General features: G+C 35.8%; 1 protein-coding gene across 1 annotated transcript in view; it reads right to left on the bottom strand.

Moving 5' to 3' along the window:
- The window catches only part of HCN1 (hyperpolarization activated cyclic nucleotide gated potassium channel 1), a gene marked incomplete at both ends in the record, with an annotated part of 391,133 nt that overhangs the window by 111,495 nt on the left and 252,575 nt on the right, over positions 1-27,063 (bottom strand). Inside the window, one exon of the mRNA XM_079702168.1 lies at positions 3,660-3,878. Within this exon, the coding sequence (XP_079558294.1) occupies positions 3,660-3,878 (219 nt within the window). The remainder of the gene's footprint in view (positions 1-3,659; positions 3,879-27,063) is intronic.

Raw genomic sequence — 27,063 nt, 5'->3', positions numbered from 1 at the left:
GAGCTTGTTCAGTAACCAGTAACAGAAACTATGCAGACTGCTGGTAATCCAGAGCAGAGCATCAGGGAAGGCACATTTTAAATACTATGCATTTTACACAATAAAGTCTATACCTAAGAGAAGGGGGAAATATAGCTGTCTGAAATGTAAAAGAATACAAAATATGATAGCTCATGAAATGAGCAGCATACAATGTGCTTCAAGTCCAAGTTTAACCTGCAATGTGACAATATAAAGATCATCACACATTTTTTTGGTCAAGAGAGAAAATAATAACAATGAGGATGATCGACTATAACCCTGTCAGATTATCAGCACTGGTATATTGTGTAGATTAGGATCTCATAATCAGAGGACCTTATTCTACTTCTCGGCATGATAGAACTACTTAAACTTGGGGGATCCAGATTGAAGAGATGTTCCCTGGGAAGGAAGAATTAAATGACTCCGAGATTCCAAACTAAAACAGCGGGCTAGGTGACTTGTAGCAGACTAGACTTAAAAATATGTTCACCTGAGACCAAGAATATGGTAAGTGATGGAGAGGAATGAATTCTGGAGCCAGATTAGGTGGTTGAAGACCAACACATTGTGAAAGGCTACTATAATAGCTATTGGTTACAGCTCGCTTCTTTTGCATCAAAACTATGTTACTGGATACATGGCAGTGAATGTAGTATCACTATTAATTTTGCAGACATCCATGGCAGATGGTTCCAGTACCTAAAGACAAATACTAACTACAAAAATAATCAGTTCCTCAAAAAGTTAAACCTAGAATTATTATATGACCCAGCAATTCCACTCCTAGGTATACACCTAAAGGAATGAAAATAGGTACTCAAATAAATACCTGTACACGAATGTTAACAGCAGGACTATTCACAGTAGCCAAAGGTAGAAACAACTCAAAATCCATCAACTTATAAATGGATAAACAAAACATTGATTAACCAATTAATGGAACATTAATCAGCTGTAAAAAGGAATGAAGCACTGATACATGATACAAACTGGATGAGCCTCAAAAATATTTTAAAAGGTCACATATTATATGATTGTATTTATATGAAATATACAGAATAGGGAAATCAATAGAAAGAAAGCAGACTAGTAGTTGCCTTGGGATGGGGGAGGGGAAAATGGGGAGTGACTGCTTAATGCTTAAAGGATGAAAGTGTCTTACAACTAGATAGTGGTGCTGGTTGCACAACATTATGAATGGACTGAACGCCATTGAACTGTACACTTTAAAACAGTTACTGGTGAATTCTGTATTATGAGTATTTTACCTAAAAAAAAACCCAAAGTGGCCAAATCACAAAGGAAGCTGCAAGCCGATCATACATTATGCACAACAATTCTATAAGACTGAATTGAAAATAAGACATTTATTGTTCATAAAAGTATAAATTTTAAAAAGTAACACAATTCGTTAAGACCTAAATTATGCTGAGTAGAAAATGGGAACGGTATTCTAGAACCAAACTTCTTGACAGATCTTGGTTTGGAGACCAAAAAAATTATATTTCTTTAATCAGCTATTCCTGACTAAATTCCTTCAAATGTTAGAAAGTAACAAAAAGTTACCCCAGTATCCTTGCCTTCTATTAAGCACTTGTAAGGTCAAGAATTTGATGACTTGAATTATGAAAAACATCATAACATATTTGCATGTAAATGTTTACGACTACATAGTTGAATAAATTGGGTTGCCAAGTTAAATGTGGCTTATAGAGCAGGTCTAAAAACATTAAAATGGTGAATTGACTTAATAGGCAATACAATGCTAATAAACTCAATCCTAGAAATTAAAGATTTGGTTTTTGTTTGTTTGTTTGTTTGTTTGTTTTTTGCATTACGTGGGCTTCTCACTGTTGCGGCCTCTCCCATTGCGGAGCACAGGCTCCAGACGTGCAGGCTTAGCGGCCATGGCTCACGGGCACAGCCGCTCCATGGCATGTGGGATCTTCCCAGACCGGGGCACGAACCGGTGTCCCCTGCATCTGCAGGCAGACTCTCAACCATTGCACCACCAGGGAAGTCCAAGATTTGTTTATTTTTAAGAAAATATGTAGCAATGATGTAGGCAAAAAGGAAGTGGGAAAGAGCATTTTTATGAAAAGCAATACCCACTGAAAGGGAAAAAGAAATAGTGTAACAGAAACATATATGTAGTCTTATCTCAAATCCCCATAAATTTAGCTAAAATTCTATTGAGCATATAAGTTTTACTCAAAATCACCATTGTATGAAGTTTCTTTCCCCTTACTGTGTGCTTTGTTCTTTGCAGTTTAATTGGAGGCTTTATTTTAAAATGAACCTTGAAGCTATTTTGGTGGTTCATCTTTTCATTACTTCAGTAATAAAACATCAGCTTGTTCACTGTAATAGTTGGTGGCAGCGTAATTAAATTCAAGGGAAATAAAGTATCTAGGTTCCCTTTTTTCCTAATGTGTGACTAAAGTGTTGAAAACTTCTGTAAATAAAGCCACAAATGAAAGATCTTTGGCTGTTTTGTGAGTAATTGTGAGTCTAAGCTGTTATCACTCACCAAGAGACATATTCTAGAACTATTTTAACCATTACTTTCAGATATGTTCTTTGGCAAGGTGCATATTATATATTGTGTCATGTTCAACAGAACTCCCACATTAGAAAGTCTTCCTTCAGTTATAAAACATTCTTATCTGTCAGAAAGTTACTGATATTTGGTGAAGAATATAAGTGCTGGCTGACTACCCAAGGTCTAGTCCCAACCAAAGTAATTCAGCATATTAAAAAAATCCGATGAATAAATCAGTGAACAAATTTACTTTTTGTCTCTCTTTTGAGAAAAGTTTAGAGCACCAATCATTTTAATTAACATATTGTGCGTGTGAATGTATGATAGCAATTGTTAATAATGCATTTTAAAAACGGTGTGTGGTGACTTATCTAGCTACAAGGGCAACGTATGTTCAGCTATGCATATGGACTTAATATAAATTATGATTGTAACATGCAGAGAGGCACAGAGAGACGTGCAATGGCTGCCTGTCTGCATTTAATCAGCTAACAACATATTTTTCTAACTGTATGAGAAGTCTTTATATTATCTTAACTGTTGAAAAATTATAGAACATGAACCATGATAATACCTTAAATTAGCTTCATACATTTTGAAACAGGTAACTATCTTTTTCTGTGAATGAAAATTCAGATTTTTTAAAAAATATGTATTATTGGGCTTCCCTGGTGGCGCAGTGGTTGAGAGTCCGCATGCCGATGCAGGGGACACGGGTTCGTGCCCCGGTCTGGGAAGATCCCACATGCAAGCTAGGCCCGTGAGCCATGGCTGCTGAGCCTGCACGTCCGGAGCCTGTGCTCTGCAATGGCAGAGACCACTGCAGTGAGAGGCCCGCGTACCGCAAAAATATATATATATATATATATATATATATATATATATATATATATATATATAATTTAAGAGAGAAATTGGAAACAAATGCTACGAGGACCACCATGAAGAAACTTCAAAATATGGAAACATATTGTTTTCCTCCTTTAAACATTTTATCTCATTGTAGTTTTGATAGAGGGCATACTTTAGTTATCCGAACACAATTAAGTTTACAAACTAGCTGATTGAACATATTAGAGATACAACAAATTACCTTCTCTTGATATTGCCGCCTTGAAGAATCCAAAGACTGGATTAGAGCTGTGGCGTGGCCAACAAACATGGCGTAGCAGGTGGCTCCCACGATCATGCTCAGCATGGTGATCCAGAGGTCAGACATGCTCACTGGAGCCTGGGCTCCGTACCCGATGCACAGCATGTGACTCATCGCTTTGAAGAGTGCGTATGAATACTGTTTTCCCCAAGAGTCATTCTGCAACAGAAGAGAAAAGAGGAAGTAGACCGAACCATTAGGACAGCAGAAGAAAAACCATGAAAAAGTATGACCCGTACACAGAAGCATTATAACATTCTTATAATGGAGCATTTACACAGGTACTTCTCCCCAGTAGCTAATCAAATGACGATGTTTTTCAACGCTTGCCCAGCAAAATGAAATAGAAATAGTCTACTGTTATAATACACAATCCTAGTCAGTTTTTGATGTGTTATTTTAAAAACTAAACGTTCCTTTTGGGATAATGAATGAACGCTGATTAGCTCATTTTAAAGTTTCAGGAAATCTGGTCATTCTCTAGCAATATATTTGCAAGCTGAGAAATGCTGCAGATAGATGTGAAGCATATAGGCTTAAGTATAGGAATTTTTATCAAAACCATGATGTTAGATTTTGAAAGTCCAAATTGCATACTTGTGTATTCCCTAGTCCTATGTGTCTTAAATGAAAAATAAACATAATTTGGAAATACAGATCTGATAAATGAAAAGACTTCCTTGAAGACTTCTCTGAGTAATGTGAGTAATGTTTATTGAAATTCAAATGTCAGGGCCTCCCTGGTGGCGCAGTGGTTGAGAGTCCGCCTGCCGATGCAGGGGATACGGGTTCGTGCCCCGGTCTGGGAGGATCCCATATGCCGCGGAGCGGCTGGGCCCGTGAGCCATGGCTGCTGGGCCTGCGCGTCCGGAGCCTGTGCTCCGCAACGGGAGAGGCCACAACAGTGAGAGGCCCGCGTACCACAAAAAAAAAAAAAAAAAAAGAAATTCAAATGTCAGGGGTGTTGATGGATGAATCTTGTTGGCTTTCTATAAAATAATAAAATAAAATAGAATAAAATAAGCAATATAATATCTTGGCAGACACTGAAAAAAAAACCTGACTTCAGAGATTAGTTATTAGATGCAATTTCTGATGTCATTTCAAAACTTTATTTTAAGCTCAATTCTATAAAAATAAGCTGTTCAATATGTTTTATATAGTGTCTGATAAAATTTAAAGGACTTTTTTGATCAATTTGTCTCAAACTCCCTAGTCCAGGATGTACATAATTTATGAGACTCAGTGCAAAATAAAAATCTGAAGCCCTTTAGTGCAAAATGTAGGGGAAAAGGATACTGTTAAAGATAATAATATATAAAGACTTTTCCTTAAAATTTTTTTTTTTTTTTTTTTTTTTTTTTTTTGCAGTACGCGGGCCTCTCACTGTCGTGGCCTCTCCCGCTGCAGCGGAGCACAGGCTCCGGACGCGCAGGCCCAGCTGCCATGGCTCTCGGGCCCAGCCGCTCCGCGGCATGTGGGATCTTCCCGGACCGGGGCATGAACCCGTGTCCCCTGCATTGGCAGGCAGACTCTCAACCACTGCGCCACCAGGGAAGCCCCTAAAATATTTTCTTACTTATAAAACTTAGGAAAATAGTGCTAGTTGAGTAACAACACAAATTTACACATTTCAAAAAATGAAATTCTGCTGTCATAATTATATAAAATACAAGTAATACTACGATACTACTGTGATATCTTGATTGATCATACAATTTTTCTGGCTTAATTTTCTGACAAATTCATTCCTTAGGTCATCAAAACTCATACAATTAATAATTTCATCTTCAGTGATAAAATTGAAAGTGACATGTTGCTTTTGGCTAATGCAAGATCACAAATAATTTCTGATACATTTTTAATTTTGAGGAAGATCTTTCTGTTGATGAAACTGTTACTGGAACTATTAAGAGTATTTTATAGCCTGGGACAACATTAGGATAAATTTTTGATAAATTATTTTAATATATAAATTTTAGTACATCTGGAGCTGATAATTCTCATGGAATAATTTTTAATTATTAAAATTTTTAATTATTTAATTCATATAAATCACATTTACGAAACTGACTGTCATTTTTTAAATTACAGTTTTTATTTTAAAATAACTATAGATTAACATGGAAATTGTAAGAAATAATAGAGAAATATCTCACGTACCCTTCATCAGTTTCCCTGAATGGTGACATCTTGCAAACTATAGTACAATGTTACAACATGGATACAATCCACTGATGTCATTCATATTTCACTAAATGTGTACTCATTTGTGTATTTAGTTTTATGCAATTTTATTATGTGTAGTTTCCTGTATTCATCATCACCATCAAGATACAGAACAATTCCATCACAACAGAGAACCTTTACACTGCTTTTATACTGAATTTAATGTTAAATGTAAATGTATGCAATGATATTTTAATATTTCCTCTGACATTTCCTATAACTTGCCCAGGTCGCACAAGAAACCAAAAGTAGTTTCATGATTTTTATATAATCCATAATGCCTGTTTATGTATTCTATTCCTGTATTTTCAATTACAAGGAAAATTTAATTTAAAAATTGTCTTCCTTGTTAATAACTGGCTTATTTAAAATTTCATATGAAAATAGTGTTATTTTCCATTATATGTGATGATCTGTAAATTTAATCTGTATTTCTAGGCTTGTGTATATTTGCTTTGCAATGTTGCAGGATTTTTCAGATCTGGACATTTCAAACTCAAGAATTCTAATAACTCCCTGATAACCTTTATTTCAATGGTCATGTGAACTCCTTTATTTTGTAATAATTTATTGATAAAGTTTATTGCTTGAGCTCCACAGGTTCTGTCTTGGAACTTAGGCAAGAGATTTAATATTTGTGTAGATACTTTGGAGATGGGCTCCTGGGACTGATAGGCAGGTGGCCCTTACCGTGCTCCTATCCTTGCTGGCATGTGAAGCCACTCTTATGTCACACTGCTGCTGTCTTTGCCACTGCTAACCTGAGCCCAGTTCCGGCTTGGCCACACTGGGGACATATAGCATCCCAGACTGCTGAGGCCTGCATATGTGTGCCTTGCTGCCTGGTCCATTGCTTGGCTTCTGTACTTCCTGCTGTGCCCTCAGGCCTGGACCTGTGTATGCACAGCTGCCACCTTGCAGCTCCGATGCTCATATTCATGCTTTGTTGTCCCAGTGGACTTCACATACAAAACATAAATTCAAAGATAACATTATTATGAATTTCAAGATGGCTGTAGCAGAGCTTTAATCCAAGCACAGGGTCCTTCCCAAAGTAGGTCCCTTTGGAACAGCCAGGTCATACACCACATACCCATGAAGCCATCCCTGCCTCTGTCAAATTAACTCTTAAATTATCATAAATTTAAGAAATATATTGAATCTATATGGATATTTTTGTTCATTGTTTTAATAGGGCTTTCTAAAATCAAATTTATAGATTAAAATAGAACATGATAAGGTTTAAAAACCCAACCTCATAAACTTTGGAACAGCATATGGCTGCTGACAAATGAAAACTAAGTAGTCTCTTTTAGTTGAAAGAGTTAAGGTTCTTAAAGTGAATTTTTTTTAAATTTTTTATATAATAAAGGCATGCTGCCACAGTAAACTATCCAGAGAGAGAGAACTATAAAGTAAAATTTAATTTTAAAGAAAGAAAATTATTTGTATATTATATTATACAAGGCAAATTGTATAATGAACGCATGCACAGTTTTAATTTTGGGGAATAAACAGAGTTCATATGTATATATATATAATTACTCTCAGGAATACACTTAAAGTTCCCCAAATTCTAGATGTTCCATGAACAAGAAGTGGAATACTTAATTAACAAGCAATGTGTTCTATAAAAATTTGTAATGCATATGTTACTTAAAATGATATTTAATTCTTGAAATCCAACTCAATAACATACTGATAATACTAAAATTGGATTCATTACAAACCATACTATAAAATGAACAAAAAGCCTTTTATCCCTATGATCCATTCAAAGAATGGATAGAAAGAAAACAAGCTTGGTTAATTTCTTTCTGGCTTTAAATCTCTTTGGGGCTCCTAGAGAACTCCAGGTATTCACATGTCATGGTGACTTCTATCCCGTATATGATGATCTTCTCACGTGCCTGCATTTCCTCATAGATTAGGGCACAGCCATGACACATTGATCATGTTCTAGAGCCTAAACTACATGATTCAGTGGAGACACTCAACACTTTTATTATTGTCAAAAGAAAGTGAATAAATAAATTTTGATTATGATGTTAAATCTAATGCAAGATTTCCTTCCTTTATACAGGGGTATAGAAAAAGAATGTTGTTCATGTTGATGAAATTAGATATAATGCAAATCATTCAAAAGTCCACTGGGATGCCCAGTGGAGATTGCACTTTAATTCTGTTCATATTGTTTAGTTTTGAGGGGAAGCAGCATGTGGAGCTGGAGTATTATTTCACAAAATAATGCAGTTAGATAGCAGCCAAACTATTTTAAATAAGAATGTGTATTTATGTTCATTTTCATTTATCTCCTTAAGCACACACAGCAGGCATACTCTCTTAAATGAGTTAAAATAAATTTATATCATACATGCTTCATGATCCTTTCAAATCATGGAAAACTTTTCTACTCGTTTTATCCATATTTCTCTCCCTTTCTCTCCACCTAAAAATCAGTATAGATTTCTCTGTACCTTTTCCCATGCTGATATAATTACATGCACACACATACACACACACACACATTCTGAGATTCTGGGTTTTTTCCCTATAAAAATGGATTATATTATATATTTTTTTTCTTCACATTGCTTTTATCACAGAAATATCCCTCCAAAAATCTAGTGTTCATATAAGTTGTTGATGCCATAGTTAATTCATCCATTTGCCTATTGTTTTCTAGTTTTTTTCCACTACAAACTATTCTGTAGTAAACAACCTAATACATATAACCCTTACATCTATCAATCAGATTCCCAGGAAAATGTTTATTGGGTCAGAAGGTAATGTTTTCAATTTGATTTTAAAATATATTACCAGACTTTTTCAAAAGACTGTAACTTTTCCAAAAACAAGAAAAGATATACTGCATCACTTTCTATAGTGAGAAATATTTACCCATTGTTACTCTTATTTGCATTTCCCTGACTAGGGAATTTGAGAAGATGTTCATATACTTATTAACCAACTAGACCTCATTTCTGATGAAATTCTTATTTCTCCTTGTTATTTTGTAATACTGTAATATTTTGAAGACTTGATATCCATTCTTTAACTATGTGATTTAAATATTTATGCCTTATTTACTCTTTGCTATACAAACATGTCATTTTATGTAGTAAAATAAATTGTAATTTCCTTGACAGCTGCTGGATTTCCTGCATTGTTTTAAAAAACTCCCTAAATCTGAGATTATTCATATGTCCTAAATGTTTTTCTTGAAATTGTTATTTTTATATTTACTTATAGTTACATCTTTTACTTAAGTGATTTCCATTGGTATATGGAATGAAGTTCACAGTTTCTTTCATTCTAAAAGGATTCTCTCTTGAGACAGCACACTAATGAACAACCTGATCTCCATGGACAGAAAAATGCCTCCTTTGTTATGTATTGTCTACGTATATCATTGGTATTTGTTTCTGGGCTCAATATTTTTCTCCATTGACCTGTTAGACTGTTTCTATGCTGATACCATATGGTTTTAAATTACAGTGACTATATATATGTATACACACACACACACACACACACATATATGCATATATATATCAAATACCCCTCTCAATTCCAACAGGGTAGTTTAAACTAAGTTACTATGTGAAGAAATTTGAGCAAGACCATGTTTTAAGCAGGAGAAAATCTGGAAAGATGATGCTGGATGTGTGACAGGTTACTTGGGAGAAAACTCTGGTTGAGGACAGTCATCAAACCCAGAAAATTCATCATCTAACTATCCATCTATCTATCTATCTATCTATTTATCATCTATTGGAAGAGTTTTTCATGGATCAGCCAGTCTAAATTATAGCGACAATATGTAAGAGAATAAGGAATACACTAGGAAACCCAGTGATGTCCAGATCTGAAGGGTTGAGAACATTTTTTTCAGTATGATATGAGAAGCCTCTGAGTTTTTCAACAGGGTATGATATGATTTGAACTATACTTTAGGAAGACTTATCAGGAAACATTGATGCACAGTGGTTCTCCACTGAGGATAATTTTGCTGCCCAGGGGACATGTGGCAACACAGAGAGACCTTTCTGGTTTTTACAACTAGGGGAGGAACTATAAACATGTAGTGGGTAGATGCTAGTGAAGCTACTAAATGTCCTACAATTCACAGCAAAGTTCTCCCACAGCAAAGAATTATCTGGCCCAAAATGACAACAATGGTGAGGTTGAGAAATCCTAGTGTGGACCGTAGACTTAACAATAGATACAGAAGTCAGTTTAAAAGCTATTACAAGTTTAAGGGAGGTGAAATGAGAGCTAAAATAGCATAAAATTTTAAAGTATAAAACAACAACAAGAGATAATCTTGAGGAGATAAGACCTATAGAATTTAGTATATCAGGTCTTTGTGAAATGGTAAAAGAAAGAGGATAGTACAATACCTTAGGGGGTTATGAAAAAAATAGAAAGATTCATGCAATACAGGCTTTTCCTATGGGGGAGAGTGATTAGGTAGAGGGATCTTTTCTGTTATTTCATGAGACCAGTATCATTCTCTTCAGATGCTGAATTTCCTCTACATTGTGTGTACAAGAGCCAACCCAGCCCTCACAGTGGTATGTGAGTATTTAGGTGGCAACCATGATTATGAGGCTGTCGTTGAAAGGATCCCAAGTGAAGGAATGGTATTTTATACCATTACCTCCATCGTCTTTTATCCCCTCCTACTCTCCCCACCATCCCCACCCACCATTACAGTCCTAGCAACAAAAGATGCGAGCGGGAAATTTAGATTGACCATGATAAAAACACACATACAACATATTCTTGAAAAACAGAATGATAAAAACAACATGCATGACTCTAAATTGTTCAAAGCACCAATTATTATATTAAGTCAGAATAGTCTTATCATCACAGAATTCTTATCATCACTTGATAAATGTTGACACTGAGGCAGAGAACACAGTGACTTGCCCAGGGTTACAGGTTTGTAAGTGGAATATTCAGTTTATTTTTTAACCCAGGCAGTCGGGCTCTAGAGACCATATTATTAACCACTGTATGATACTTATCTCAACTTTACAAACCTATTATATTTATAATTTCAGGCAAAATATTGAGGGTGAAAGACTAACTGACCAGCCCAAATTTCACATTTCAACCTTATTTAATATAGTAAATTAAAATAAGACAAAGAGCAGACATAAAGAAAGGAAAGATAGACTCTTAGAGGGTTTTGTGAAAAATCCAGGAAGGTTTCTATTCCCAATATGTCCTATTTATTTTATTATGTAGCTGTTCTCTTTTCACCTTTTAAAAATGATCCTATCATATTTTAGTGTACATCAATAATACCATGAATAGGAGACTGTATACTAATAGTGCTTTACCATACAATCTAAATAATACCAACTTACATATAATTTGAATCCTATTGAAAGTAAACAAATAAAGTACCTGTGAGCTCTGATTTAATTAGGGTTTATCTTGTTTTTATTTTAGGTAATGATTTACCAACAAATTGCTCCTTATAGATTAATATTTTATTATTCAGAATGTTCACTCATTTAATTCATCACTTCGCTGAGGCATCATTGAAATTGATTATTTTTTTGAGGAAAACGTACTGAGCCAAGTTAAATGAAAATATATATAAGATCACTTGATTATTCCATCAGGGAACTTTCATATAGAAAAATTATATTTTGAGCTTTCCCTAGGTTTACTTAAAATCCTTTCTAGGCATTTATTTTGACACCCTGATTTGTAGTGCTACTAAATTTAGGACAGGGTTAAGGGCTATGGCAAAAGAAAAGAAAAGAAAAGTTTCTTCTAGAGTGTCCTAGATCTCCTGACATAGGACATTCAAAGTCAAACTAAGCCGCTTAGTAACCCACCATGGCAAAAAAAGTTGTCCAGTTCATCATCTATCACATGAACTAGAATTCTGTTAAGTTAGGAGGCCAAAATATTCCATTGTTGAATACCCAAGTTAACTCTTCATCTCTTGAAAGCAAATATGAATATGTTAAGTAGGTAAAATCTTAGCAAAATCTGACACATCGAGTTTAGAGACTCAAAAATTCACACATCAATTGCTAAATTATTAAAAATCAGAGAGATAACGAAGTCATGGAACTAGAAATCCAGGTGGAGAATGAGCTTGGCTGCGCTAAGTTACCAAATTTCCATCAGTGTGTTCAATTTACTTCTTCAGTCACTGAATACACTTACTACTTATATCAACTAGAGCAATGCCAATCAGACTGAAAGTTACATTAAAGAGTCCTCAAGACAAGGAATACAGCACAACATAATCTGCCTGAAGTCATAAGAAGTGTCAGTAAAACAGGTCGCCAATTCCAAAGTTACTGTGTTCACTTGAATATGCCATGATTTTATTTTATCTGTATATAAAAGAACAGAATCAGGGCAGTAAACAGTTGTTCTCCATCAATTTCACAGTGCTGAAGAATGATAACCATCAACAGACTTTGGGAGCAAACTTTATACTGATTAGTAATTGAAATAGAATTATCCCAGTTTTTTAAGTACGAATTAAAATATTTTTGTTCCTTGAAATACATCCCCTAGAATTATTGGATTCGTATATTTATTACAAACTGAAACATTTAAACAACATTCTTGAAGAGGTCCCTATCCTAGTTGAATGAAACATAGTGACTTTTTGTTACAGATCATATTAAGTGATAATGTCACTAGGAAGACAAGTAGAAATCAACTCAATGAGCGCATGCTAAATGAATTATTCAGTAGGAATATTGTGCATGCCATTTCTAAGGAGACTTGTGGTAAAGACTGCCAGCAATGTTGGGTGTAAGGTCAAAATGGAGAGAGCCTAAAGAAATAACATGTCTTAAAAAATGTATATATATATGTATATGTATATATATATATATATATATATATATATATATATATATATATGTATGATGCAGCATTTCCCATATAGCATAGTGCTGTGCAAAGCGAATATTAACTCTCAAGTGCACAAGAAGAAAGAGACCCTACCAACACCGTCTTATACTGATTCCGTGACTTATCAACCTTGTTATGTAACATTAGCACTATATTTTTAAACGTATTAGGAAGCAGTGAGTTATTTCTCTTCCGTTCACATGATAGAAGCTCTTGAATTCTTGGGATATATATTTGTATTCTTGATAGCAATATCTCCAACTAATTTAAAAGCCATGATTTTTGGCAATGACATGGTTACATGTATTTTTTCAGCGGGAGGAATTTATTTTTCTTATTTGTAGTGTTATGATCTGCTTACAAACATTTCCACCTCTGACATCAATGCTTTTGCATTATAGGAGGGTTTAACAGTTTTTAGCAATAAAATATAAAGCTACTGAATAATAAATTGCTGATACTGTAAAAAGAATGATGTCTGGTCATTTTAAGAGCTTGTTCTAGACATGTTCCCTGGTCAATTAATCCTCTGAGTTCTAAGTGTGCTCTCTCCTGTTTCAATAATGGTGATAAAATACAAAATTTGCACTAAGTAGATTTATAAATTAAAATTTAATGATACTTGAGACCATGGATATTTTTCCTCACATTTCTTTTAATGTTGGTGTATTATTTTAAAATAAAAATTAAACAAATCAATAAATTATTTTTAAATTTGGAGTTTCTATTAACTCAAACTTTTGTGCTAAGAGTTCCTTAATGCTTATAGAAAGGTCCTAAATCAGGCATAATTTCAAGATTTTAAGTGTGATTTTTCGATTATAATTAGCATTTCAAGAAAAATATTTTCATGCGATACCTCTTTGCTTGTTCGTACAAGTTAATATAAGGAATTGTATTTTACCTATTTTTCTATGTATAAATATTGGTAAATATATTATATATGCATAAATATAAGGGAACAATGAAAGATAGCGACGCTAAGCACTTAATTCCTTGCAAAGTACTATTGCATCATCTCATTTCTCCTTACAACATTCTTGAAACCTGATGCTGTTATTACAGGGAGGGAATGCAAAGCTTGGAAAAATTAAGAAACTTGCTCAAAGTCACACACCTGTACGTGGCAAAGCTGGAATGCAATCACGGGTCTGTCTGAACCACAGTATAATCCTCTCTATTTCAAAGATCATAGCCATGTATTTCATAACCATTTATATTAGTAACAGTCATGATAATTATAATGCAGGATCTTCAAGCATTTTAAGAACATATCCATAGTACAGAAATTCTTTAAGTATGTACATATTTTCATTGCAACCAGTGAAAGGAAACCTCTACTACACTAAGGGAATTTAGAGGAAAAATTATCTCGGGTTTTCATCAGAGAAGACCTCTGAGGGAAAATTCCCTGGACTGTCTGAGGTCAATAAAGATGGCTTGGTCATATGGTTGTATTTCACTTTTATTTTTTCCTATTGGCCAAGAACTCTCAAAGGGCTCTCCTCCTTTCCTCCTATCCCCACAGCCAGGGATGGAGCAAACTATCCTGGTATCTAATAGGAAGGAGTCTTCTGGAAGGAAATCCTTGTCTGAGACTTAATCCTCCAGAGAACTGGAGGTGCAGGTGACACCAGGAGGTGAGTTCAATGTGAAGCACTAACTGATGCTATGAGCTGTCATTCAACACCTGGCTGAAGTAAAATATGCAATTGATGCATATGCATATTTTCTAAGTGCTATTGTTTAATATGCACTTTAAATTAGTTGTATGGGTTTTATCAAAGCAGCTCTGCCCTGATTATCTTCAAATTAGTAGAACATCTCTTTTGATGGCATTCTCAAGTTGTTTAACTTGCTAATTAGAGGTTTTAGCATGTTACTAGAGTAAAAACAACTAAAATTAAAGTGAAATTAAAATGCAACAGAAAACCATAATCTTTTTGCTAGGCTCAAACTTCTGCTCTTAATAAAGAAAGTAGCCACCTGAGACATAAAAGAAGCAGGAAGTTAAGAACATTTTTTCAGCCTGAGCATAACACTTGGGTGGTTATTGTTAATTATTAGATCATAAAATTTATTAAATATGCAATTTTTTGTTTATGTAAATGCTTATGTTACCATATAAAAACAAGGAATTAGGTTTTCTTCCTAGATAATTTGCATATATGTCAATGTGTATGACAGATGGTGGAATGTAGAAAAAATTTGTACTTTTTATGCAGGTTAAATGAGAGGTTTTATACAAGAGGCTGACACAAAAAGTGGCTGTATATGAAAGGGTGGATACCTAATTAGATGTTTATGTGTTTTCCACATAACATAGTCCTATAAATGAGGATCTAAATGTATTAATAGCTTGTGTACATGTGTGTGTTTTAATTTAACAAGCATGTTTATAGCACTTTCTACTGCTAGGTACAATTCTAACCTTTTTACAAAGTCATGAAGAATTTTATTAAAATATAATGTTCAGAGACAAGCATAACTACAATATAAAACAATTTAGACCATAGAGAAAAGAAATGTGTAAGCTGACAAGAAGCTTACTTAGTAACTGGTTACTTATGTTGAGGTTAGAAAAGAGCTTTTCCATTATCCCAAAAGTCAGGCTCTCACGTATTACAGATTCTGAAATCCCATCTTAGTGATGGTTGAATTTGCTCTTAACATTTAACAAATCCACGTAATTTTGATGGTATGGTAAATAAACTTCTCTGCTTTTCCTTTTTATATCTGGATTTGCTACTGGGACAGGGAGTCCACTACCATTGGTAAGAAGGGACAATGAAATAAAACTAAAGCTTTGACACATTAAACATATTTTTTTATGGTAGACTGCCTTTATGAGATCTGGGCAAAAATTTATTCTATCCCCTATGAGCAGACTGAGTTTCAGAACCTCCATGATGATAAGATGAAAATGCAGAAACGTATAAGTAAATAAACAAATAGTTACATAAATGAAAATATTCAGACTACCCAACTTTATTTTAATCTAATATGCAAGGAACAATATATCTAAGGTCTCACCTGATTTGTCTAATAATTGAAAAACAAAAGGAAGCTCTCATGTCTCTACATGCTTGCAAATATCACTTCCACTGCAGTTGCATAATGGCAATAATAACCATAACACCACCAGCAGCAACAACAACAAAAACACTGGGTTCAGTTTATATAGATCTCTTATAATATGAATTTAATTTGTCTTGGTGACTATCATAACAGCCTTATGGTAGCTAGAACAGCCTTCATTGTCTTCCTTTTACTGATCAGGATGAAGTTCAGAGTTTATCTTGCCCATGGTCTCATGGTAAGAAGCAGTATCTCTCCATTGGCTCATTGCAGATACACTGCGTTTTAAGCTATATCTTAATAATTGCTGTCCTGTACTCAAGAAGAAAATAAAATCAACCATGATCTGGTTAAACTATCTCCATTCTGAAAGTGATAGTTACAATTCAAATTGTTATCACAGTATATCTGGGTAAAATGATGAGGCCATCCACTATAATCTGTATTGAGTTATCTACTTAATAACTTATAACTTATCTTGCCCTTGAGTTATCTACTTCAGGGAAATATACTTTTATTAGATCACTGGCTAATTAAATTATATAGAAAACCATTCCCCTATGCTCAAGTTATTTCAATCACAAGTTTGAAAGATAAATGCCACCAGTTAAAATTATTGTGTTACTTCAGAAAAATACTTTTAAAATTCATCTTCTTATTCATAGCAAAGTAGTAACTACACAGATCAGCAACAGTACATGTTATTTAATTCTAAAGGCATGACCTTAAATTGCAGACAAATAAAGCCTTCAATTACAAGTAACGCTAGAACTTGGTGTATTGATTACTCAATCTAATAAAATAAGCCTAGGAAATCCTCCACGTGTAAGGCTGTACAAAAGGCAGAAAGTATTGGGCCTTTAGAGTTATTTTTAGAGCCTAACCCACAACTTAAAGCTCTTTTTCTATGACATGTATTCAGTGTTTTCTTAGCATTCAAGGCTTCTGTGTCAGAGCTACTGATCTGAGAGAATATTCTGCTTTGACTTCTAAATCCACATAAGCCTTATACAAATGTAAGTCTTTTTTTTTTTTTTTTTTTTCCAGTATGCGGGCCTCCCACTGCTGTGGCCTCTTCCGTTGCGGAGCACAGGCTCCGGATGCGCAGGCTCAGCGGCCATGGCTCACGGGCCCAGCTGCTCCGCGGCACGTGGGATCCTCCCGGACCGGGGCATGAACCCGTGTCCCCCACACCGGCAGGCGGACTGTCAACCACTGCGCCACCAGGGAAGCCCACAAATGTAAGTCTTATAATGTGTGGACTCCTTGATGTCACCTACAACTTCACATAAAATTCAAATTCAAATATTTTACTTAAGAAAGACAAAACTTATTTCTTGATCAATAGAATCAAACCAAAAACCCTTTTTACTAGTACTACAGAGCTTAAATGCTAGAGTCTCAGTTGTTTGTGATAAATCAATTCTCCACTCACATTACATTTGAGTATGAGTGTGTGTGTGTGTGTGTGTGTATTAGAAAGACAGAGGGAGGAAAGGAGAGAGAGAGAGAGAAGAATTTCTTCTTTTCAAGGCTCAGACTATCTTCTTTCAGTCATATCCCTGAATTCAGATACAGACTGACTTGGAAATCTGTAAGCAAACAAACTATAAAACAGAAAGAAAAGAATTTGAAATGATCTGTTTTATTTTCCCCTTCTTTTTCTTCCAGCTTTTGGTTCTATCAGCTTACAAGACTAGGAAAATGGTGATTCAGACATAAGTCCCATCTCTGATGAGCTCCTTTCAATTCTCTAAATCAGAACAAAAATACATGGACGATTGTCCCATATTCAACCATGACATTACTATCCAAAGAAAATATTAATGTGAAGTAAGTTCCTACTGAACTTCAGTAGCTTCCTTTGAAATTCTGCTAATGAGCACATTCTAGCTATTTTCTTACGGCATGGAGAAGAAAACTAAGGTTATCTTAGTTTTAGGAAAGAAGCAGGTTTTAGTCTATTTCTGCATGATAAAAAATATCATAATAAAAAGGCAAATGCTACCAGAAATGAAGTGTCCCTAAATCCTTTGGTAGAATTCTTACTTGTTTTCAAGTCTAATATTACCTAATGCCAACACAGCCCACAGTTCTAACTACTTTGGGTGTGGGGCATGACTTAGTGCAATTCCTGTAGAAGACTGATCTATAGCATCTTAATCAGGCAAAATGTCAAATTTGCCACAAACTGGCAGACTGACTTTAAGGAACACAGCCAGACGGGTCACATATATGCCTTCCTTAACTTCCTCTGATGCGGAAGGAAACAACGCCATGGCTTACTGGCAAAGCTAGAGAATGCCTTAACAGTTAACAGCATGCATTTCTCAGTCAACAGGGACTGTTCTGAAAAAAGAAGTAAACATTCAAAGCTTAATGATTTCTCTTGTGCATTGCTTCCATTACTCATGCCAAAATTTCCCAAGCTAGTTCTAAAATGATTAATCTGCTCCAATGAGTAAATCGTCTTTCATCTTCAATTTCTTTGGACACAAGTGACACAGGTTAACAAAATCATCTCTGTGTATTTCGGTGTGGGTATATGTGTATGTGTACCCAAGTCTTGCCTAGAAAATGTGTAGCATAGTGTACAACCTGTGTGCTGTCCCTGGTAGCACTGTGACACTCGATTTTCCAGGCAGTGGAGACTGAAGCAGCAGTAAACCACAGTGGAGCCAACTTCTATCACACTGCAGATGAGGTTTGGAAGAAGAGTACCAAATTCTCCAATCAGAGAAACAAGACAATGAATGGCCTACTCAAAAATCTCTCCCATATCTTCTTCTAAGATACTAGAAATTACCTTGAGTTTCTCTGTTCTAGGTAAGAAAGTAAAATCAATGACGTTCTCTGGAGGGTCATGATTTAAATGCCTGTACATTACCCAAAGTCAGTATATCCTTCTGCTGTGGCCTGCAGGTTCCTTGGCTGGCCCCAGTAGGGTTCAGGGTTGACTCTCAAGACACTGGAACTGGATGTGTATTGGATAGCACCAAGCAGAGAAGGCATGAGGAGCATCTCAAGATGAGTTCTTTAGGGAATGATGAGGCATGAATGCCATAAAATTGAAAGTAAATGTCAGAAGTAGGACCTTTCAATTGAAAAGAGATAGGACTGGAGTCAGTGTGTATCAGGTATATATGATGAGGTGCAGGCAGATTGCTGTTGCTTTGGAATGGTCCATGGCTTGCCTTTGGCTATCACTGGAAATATATTATGTGGTTAGAATGGAATGGTTCAAACTATTCTTTTTATCCTCTGTTCTGTTAGAGTGAGGTGGCATGCTGGGTTAGTGGAGAGTCACCCTTGAAGGTTGGCAAAGGATAAAAAGTCAAATATATATGTCTCCATATAAGGAATAGAAGGATTATAGAAACTTAGAGTAGAAAATGAATAATGCCCAAAAGAGTAAATCTCAGAGCATCATTTACAATAAAAGTGAAATCTGAGCAATGGGGTAAGGTGAGTATCAATAGAAGTCAGAAAGAAAAAATTAAAATATTTTAATTTTAATTATTTTTATAAATTTCCCTGACAGGGCTTCCCTGGTGGCGCAGTGGTTGGGAGTCCGCCTGCCGATGCAGGGGACACGGGTTCGTGCCCCGGTCCGTGAGGATTCCACATGCCGCGGAGCGGCTGGGCCCATGAGCCATGGCCGCTGAGCCTGCGCGTCGGGAGCCTGTGCTCCGCAACGGGAGAGGCCACAACAGTGAGAGGCCCACGTACCACAAAAAAAAAAAAAAAAAAAAAAAAAATTTCCCTGACATTAACACTATTGAGATATAGGGCAGCTTTATGAGAAGTGGTAAAATGTATTGACATTCTTTGTAAACCAATAGGTGCCATGAAAGTATAAATGATAGTATTACTGTTATTATTATTATTAACACTACACAGTGACAATGACATGGTTGCCTGAGGATCTCAATTGTACATGCCAATTTGAAGACATTCAGATTTGGTTCTAATTATGTATTTTTCTCCATATTTTGTTAGCTACATTATGCAGGAGTAAATTGCACAAATACAATGGACGGATATTTCTACCAAGTTTAGATAGAGAACTTTCAGAGGTAGAAAAAAAGGTGAAAAATACTTAGCATTTAGAATGGTAATACAATCACAGGAATAAGAAGAGACAGAAAAACTGGGTTAAAGTAGTGATCTTGAAAACATTATCAAAAAAATTTATTTCAGAATTCACTAAAACATTTCTAAAGACAAATTCAATAAGGCATTTTCAAAGGCAATGATCTACCCCTTAAATTAAATCTTCATAAAGTAGGTTCATGGTATATTATCTCTTGATTGAAAATAGACCTATGAACACAGAACACAAGGGATTTAGGCTATACTAGAAACAGAATTCTCATATCTAAGAGACCAAAAAGTTGTCCCCAAAGTTTAAGAAAAACAACTGAGCCTTGCTGTGTATTCTGGATATTAATAAAGTGGACCATTTGAAAAGGAAAGAAGCTCCAGAAAACAAACCTTCATAAGCAATTGACCTTTGTTATCCTATCAACATATAAATCTGAAAGCATCACAGCAGTTCTGATGCCATTTACTAGACTCAGAAGGAGTTGTTCTTTACATATTTTTATTCACTATTGAGTAAACTATGACAGGTTTCACTCCAAGCAAGAACTTATTTATTTGTTAACCTATCTCCCTCTTCCATGCTGCCTCTTCCCATAAAACAAGCATCAAACCCCAAACATATTGATTCGTCAAAATAAGACAGACCACTCTCCTGACCTATAGCCCTAACTATTTATGTGGATGTCCTCTACTTGGCTTTAAACAGATGTCCCAGACTCTGTGTGTTCAAACAGAACTCATGTAAACTGAGCCTACCTGCACTGAAACTCACTGTTCCTGAATCCCCCAGCTCAGTTTACTTCCCCTCTCCCCACTGGGTGGACCCAAAGCATTGGGCAGAAAAGCAGCTAAGCAGTACCTGCTTCCACTTTACTACCCAAATAGTTCTCAGGCTAGCAGGCTTGAAGGTACCTATTTATCACAGACCAACCAACCAAACACCCATAAACAACAATTAAAAAGAATCACTCTTTGCCCCCTTTCTTTATTGCATACAGGCTCCCATTTTCTGCCCAGTACTTCCCTCCAGGACATCTTATGATGTCATTTGGTTTTAGTCCATATTAAGCCCTGGATTTTGTTACTTCTATTATGAAGTATTTATAATAGAGAAAATAACCTGGCCTCATTAATAATCATGATTGTCTTCTGTGTACTTCTTCCAGGATTGTGACTCTGGCCAGTTGTTTCCCCTCCAAGTTTCTAAAAATCAAATTACACTTCTGTGATGAATGCTATGTCATAGTTAGATTATATCATCTTGTAAGATACCAGATACTACCATCTTGTAAGTGGTTGTTGATATTAAACTGATTTATATGGTGTTGTCATTTAACTTCCGATGATTCTTGTGCATATTAAAAACTACACACAACCCCCCACACTATTTTTACTTTCCAAAACATAATTAATCAGATATGATTGTTCTCAATATGCTCCGATTTTCTCTTTAGAGTCGAGAATAAAATGGCAGAGGTTTCTCCGTATAAGAACAAGCCATGCATCTTTGGTGAATAGAGGGCACTGAATGTTATCCTTTCCTCTACTCATCCCCCTTACCCCCTACAAATTAAAAAAGAATAGAACAATGCAAACATTCTATATGGCCTAATCTTAGAATTTCCTGGGCTTGCCAGAATCATTCCCCATGTACGGACCAAATAACAGAGAACACACTTAAATACACTAAAGTTTGAACGTGCTTTACCAATATCCCTGAACTAGTTTGACATTGTGTAGGACTCAAAACTCAGATGCAGTTTTCTCTTAGATCAGTGTCAGGCACATAGTGTGTAGTCATTAAATATTAGCGGACTGTTTTTGATGGATAGCCTGAGGTATTAAGTGGCTACTAATAATTTAGTGTTAAACAAATTATCACTAATGATTTATTTTTCTGCCTACTATGTTAATGTAATGTTTCTGTAACATATTGTTCTTTGGAAAAAATACAGCAATTATCAGGGAACCCTTTTTTATCAGCTTTTCACACTGTTAGGTCAAGCTCAGAGTTAGGGGCAGAATCTATAGTTTAAGTTTACCAGGTCCTGGAGTATTTGACCTTTAAACTGCTGTTTTGTTATGCCACAGCTATTGCAGAGAAAGCGGTCGTGTTATATCCAGTTTCATTGCTAAAATAAATACAAGGTCATTGCTTCCAGCAGGTGACTGGAAAGCATGCAGTATAATCTTCTTGATTGTGACACTCAAAGCAAAGCTAAGAGTTTTTCTCAAGGCCTTTTGAACATACTGAGAAATATAAATAAATAAAACAATACATTACTCATAGTCAGCTATGATCAATTTAATTTGGCCAAGCATACAAAAGCAGCTTCCTTAAATAAGAGCTACCCAGGGTCTCACTAGTGCAGAGGAAAAAAAAAAAATCAAGGTCATGCTAAAGGTGTATGACTTCATGGTGGAAAATTTCAATCCTCTAAACACCTCCTGGATAAGAAACAAAAAAGCAACAGGAGCAACAACTGTCAGGCGGATTTCAAAATCTCGTTCAGACCATTGGACAAACACTAAGTTGAAAAAAGTAGAAACTCTAAATGTACTGTGGTACACATTTTTACAAAGTAAGGTTGACAAGGCTGGAGGTGGGCAGGGAACGTCCCTCATTAGAGTGGTGCAAAGCATTATCTCCACACAAGTGTGCATGGGGAAAAGTGGGCACATCAAAATTCCAAAGTGACCTTTTCATGTGAATTACATCTTAGGGGAAAAAAACAACAATCGTTTGTGAATTGATTTTATGAGTAGATAAACATGCATTTTTCTATTTATCTTTTAATCCTGTCCTGCCATATTTTGAATGACAGAAGAAAAAGTGATTATAATGTTGAAATGCAAGCAAAGAATGGTGAGAAGACATATTCATTAAGCTATATTTATTGAATAATATATGCAAACATAAACATTAAACATGTCTTCCCCATTATACATGCTTCTATTTACTTTAATATATAATTAACTATATATCATATATATTATACATGAATATATAAAATAAGGATAATTACCTATCAGAGCTCATCTGAGCTAAAAAATAATGCTGAAAGCATTAATGGACTTGTAATCTATTTAATATTGTTTTACATGCAGCTTTTAAACCAAGCAATCTGATCTTTTCCAAATCACGTTACAGTAGAAAAAAGGTCATGGGTGTAGGTTGGCAAGCCCATGAGGAAAATAATAGTACGCTTCCACTTAGATTCTGATGCTGATAAATCAAAATAACTGTCACAGCTAGATCCTAAGATTCACGCAGATGTGGGAAGAGAAGGCAAATGCAGTCGTGGAAATGGAAGAAAATACTATGCTTAGGGACATCAGCCATCTGTGAATTGCTTCTTTGAGCAGAGGTATAAATCAAGGCAGTCTGCCTTCTCTGTAAAAGTATTTTATTTTAATTTGGAGATTTATATCTAATTCTATAAGCCATTGGCATAACTGACCAGAGTAAGATCAGAGCATAAATTGCATATTTACACTGGAGTGACTTATCTTCAGCACAGGATATTAGGAGATAAATAGTGGTGTCCTTGGGCTCTTTCTCCATGTGTCCCTTTGTTCCAGGAAGCCCCAATGATGCAAAACTTATGTTTTTGCCAGGTATCTCCTTGGACACTTTAAGGAATTTAGGAGGAACATCTTTTTGTGGCAGTCTGAGTTTGCTTAAAAGTATCAAATACCTTGTGCCTTCTTTAGGGGAGCTCAGAGTGTGGTTCACTATGACACTATACAAGCTTCCTTTGATAGACAAACTTAAAAGGAACATGAGTTCTTTCTTTACTTTTTTTCCCCAGTTCCAGAAAAGCTTTATTTGTGGACACTGAAATTTGAATTTCATGTAATTTGGATTCATAACAAAATATTTTTCTTCTTTTGATATTTTTTCAACCATTTAAAAATGTAGAAATCATCTCCACCTTGCGGGCTGTACAAAAACAGACAGTGGGCCAGATTTGGCCCATGAGCCATAGTTTGGCTTGTCAGCTCCTGGCCTAGGCCTCTGGCTAACAAATTCAAGCTCTCCACAGCATCCTTCCAAATGTAGGAACTGAGATTATCCAATCAGAGTAAAAGCTAGTGTTTTTACCAGTGTGAAGTAAAAGTTTGAAATAATCATTGTTCTTCAAAGGAAAAACATGAGTCTCCGTTAGTTTCTATATAATTTTGCATCTTTTCATCCTGGACCAAAAAAGGAAGAAGCAGACTATAATGGGGATTATGTTGCCTATCATCTATTTGTCTTTCCAGATTCATTTTCCACACTGCTCTGGGACCGTATGAGCTATTATTTCATATCCTGAAAGAGCTATGACATAGTTACTAGGATGGAAGACTCTCTTGGAAACACTGGAACAGTTTACCAAGTGGCTGTTTATCCAGTACTTGCAAGTAGTTATTGGGAGGTACCTCGAATGCAAGAAATCAGCACCCTATGGGAGAGGCTGGTACCCTCATAGCATAGGGAATGAGAGAGGAAGAAGCCAACAGTAGCATGTCAACCAGAAGCCCAAAGGAGTGCTGATAACCAGGATGCTAGAAAAATTGAGAGCCAGAAGTCCCCTAAGATACTTGAGTAAATGAGTGAGTGTTTCTATTGGAGATCTCAGAATTAGCTGGAAATCTGCCTGCACTTCCATGTCTGTCCTTCACCCATCTCTACCCTAACCTTTGCCCAGAAAGTTGACCCATTTGGATTACACAGTAACTTGCTCGCTTGCTTCTGACTTCCAGTTGGATTAAGTCAACAGGAAACCCTGACAGATGATCAGAGGGAAGGAGAATGTGGTCAGTATTTTGGGCTTCCGCTTTGAAGAGAGGGCATGGGTTATGTTTTCTGTTAAAGGTGACTACTCCTGTCAATGCAGCCCCATCTACAAGACTCCCTTTTCTGGGTTTGTTTTAGTGTTGGGAACAGTTCTGTGATGACCATCCTGGGCACTCTGCTATCTCTCGTGGTCCCCAAATTCCACTCACAACTTGGTAAATAGTCCTCTTTTTAAAACTCCCTTCAGCTTTGCAACTTGTGAATGCCATGTGTTCTCTGTGGGGACCCTGCCTGTGTAGTGCTTCTGGTAGAAAGGGGAGAAATACATGGGGAAACAGAAATAAACTTGCCTGAGAGTCAAGAAATGTTGGCTTAAGAGATCAGTCACTAATGATTCTAGGAACTTAATAAAGTCATTTACCTTCTCTAAGTATTGTCCATTTTTAAAAAGCAAATTTGAACTTCTGGAATGAAAGGTTTATTTTTGCCTCTAAAATTTTGTATTTCTATTATTCTAGACACAGAGAAAATTTGTTTGATTATAAGACAACGGATGCCTACTTTACACTCTGTTTGCATCCTGTGGCACACCACTGATCACTTTATCAATATCCATCCCCTTTTTCACTGCAGAACCCCATACAATTTGGGGTGACAATATGCCCAGCTTAATTAAAGACATTATTTCTACTTCCTGAAAGAATGGGACAGCCAAGTGATTCACTACTTGTCAATGAGGTGAAAGTCCAAGTTACTGGGCAGAGTTTCTGGAAACCTAAAAGGCCATCTCAGTTGGAGTTGCCCTTTTCTGCCCTTTGTCCTTTCTCTTCTTCTTGCCTGAAATGTGCACTTCATGGCTGGGGTAGGGAAGTCTTCCCAAGAGTGACAGCAACAGTCTTACTCTGTGGCAGATGGAGGCTGGGATCTGATAACATCATGGAAGTGGCAACCCAGCCTTGATCACCTACCTTTCTACCTACCTGGTAGAGCTTACTTAATGCAATCTCTTATGTTTCTGTAACATAAAGTCTTCTGTGTTTCTCTAACTCAGAACATAATCAAGTTTCACACAAACCATATACTCTTGGATACATTCAGGTCAGAGTTCTACTCAGGTGCCCTAGTAAACCCTGCTTCCCCTTTCCTTACCTTGTATTCAACCTATTCCCTCAAAATTTACCAGGACTGTGCTAAAACCACACAGAGTTCTAATTTCTAAACCCAGAAGTGACAGCTAACTTGTTTAATTCATGTGATTTATATATCTTAAAATTTCTCAATTCCACTTACAGTTAGATACCCAAGAGGAACTCCTGCACAAATAAGTGTGTAAAGAAGAATGTTCACAGCAGCATGGCTTTTAATTGGAAAGAACTAGAAACAGTATACGTGCATTGTGGAATATTACACTGCATTGAAAATAAGTGAATTACAGTAACATTGCAATGACAGCGATGAATATGTCAACAAAATAATGAATGAAGGAAGCAGATCCAAAAAGATGAATATAGAGCTTATTAAACCTTTCCATAAAGTTAAAAAAACCAAACAGTATGCTTTGAAAAATATACTATTTAGATATGCATGTATGTTTTTACAACTCCTTCTTAAAGGTGAGGATCTGAAAAATATAGAGTTCAATGCTGAATATAAATTTTCTAATTTAGAATTATCAAATAATTATAACCACAGGTATTTATGTGTGGACAGTCCCCTTATGAGTTTGAGATACCTATGTATGCAGTATGACTTAAACACGCTAAAAGTCTAATATCTATCTCATAAATATTTTTTAGGCTCACTTTTTAAACTAATCCAATGTCAGCAAATTGTCCTTTCACTTGCCATAATTTATCAACCTGAAAAAATATGTATCCATCAACTATCCTGGCCCTTTAAAACTCTGCCATTCACAAGTTTCCTCAGTTAACTTGCAGACACTTTTGCATTGCTGAGATGTTAATGGGAGAAACATTAGGCTCAAACAGGGGACTAGGAAGTGATTACTGCAGGCAGTTTAAAAATAAGAGTCCTCAGTGACTATCTCCTAATCTCAGCTTCCTTCAGCCCAGCACTCAAGGGACCCCACAATCAGGCCTCAGTCTACTTTTCTATCTTGTCTAACTTTATCTCCATGCTTCTCCACAAATTCTCCATTGCAGCCAAGTTCCTCCTCACTCCCAAACAACCTGTAGGCTTTCCTGAATCAGAATTCCTCCCGAGATATTTTTGTTCACTATATTCTGT

The sequence above is a fragment of the Hyperoodon ampullatus genome, assembly GCF_949752795.1.
Source record: "Hyperoodon ampullatus genome assembly, chromosome: 4".
Lineage (NCBI taxonomy): Eukaryota > Metazoa > Chordata > Mammalia > Artiodactyla > Ziphiidae > Hyperoodon > Hyperoodon ampullatus.
Note: the sequence above shows the minus strand (reverse complement) of the source record. Positions and strands in the feature narration are given on the sequence as shown.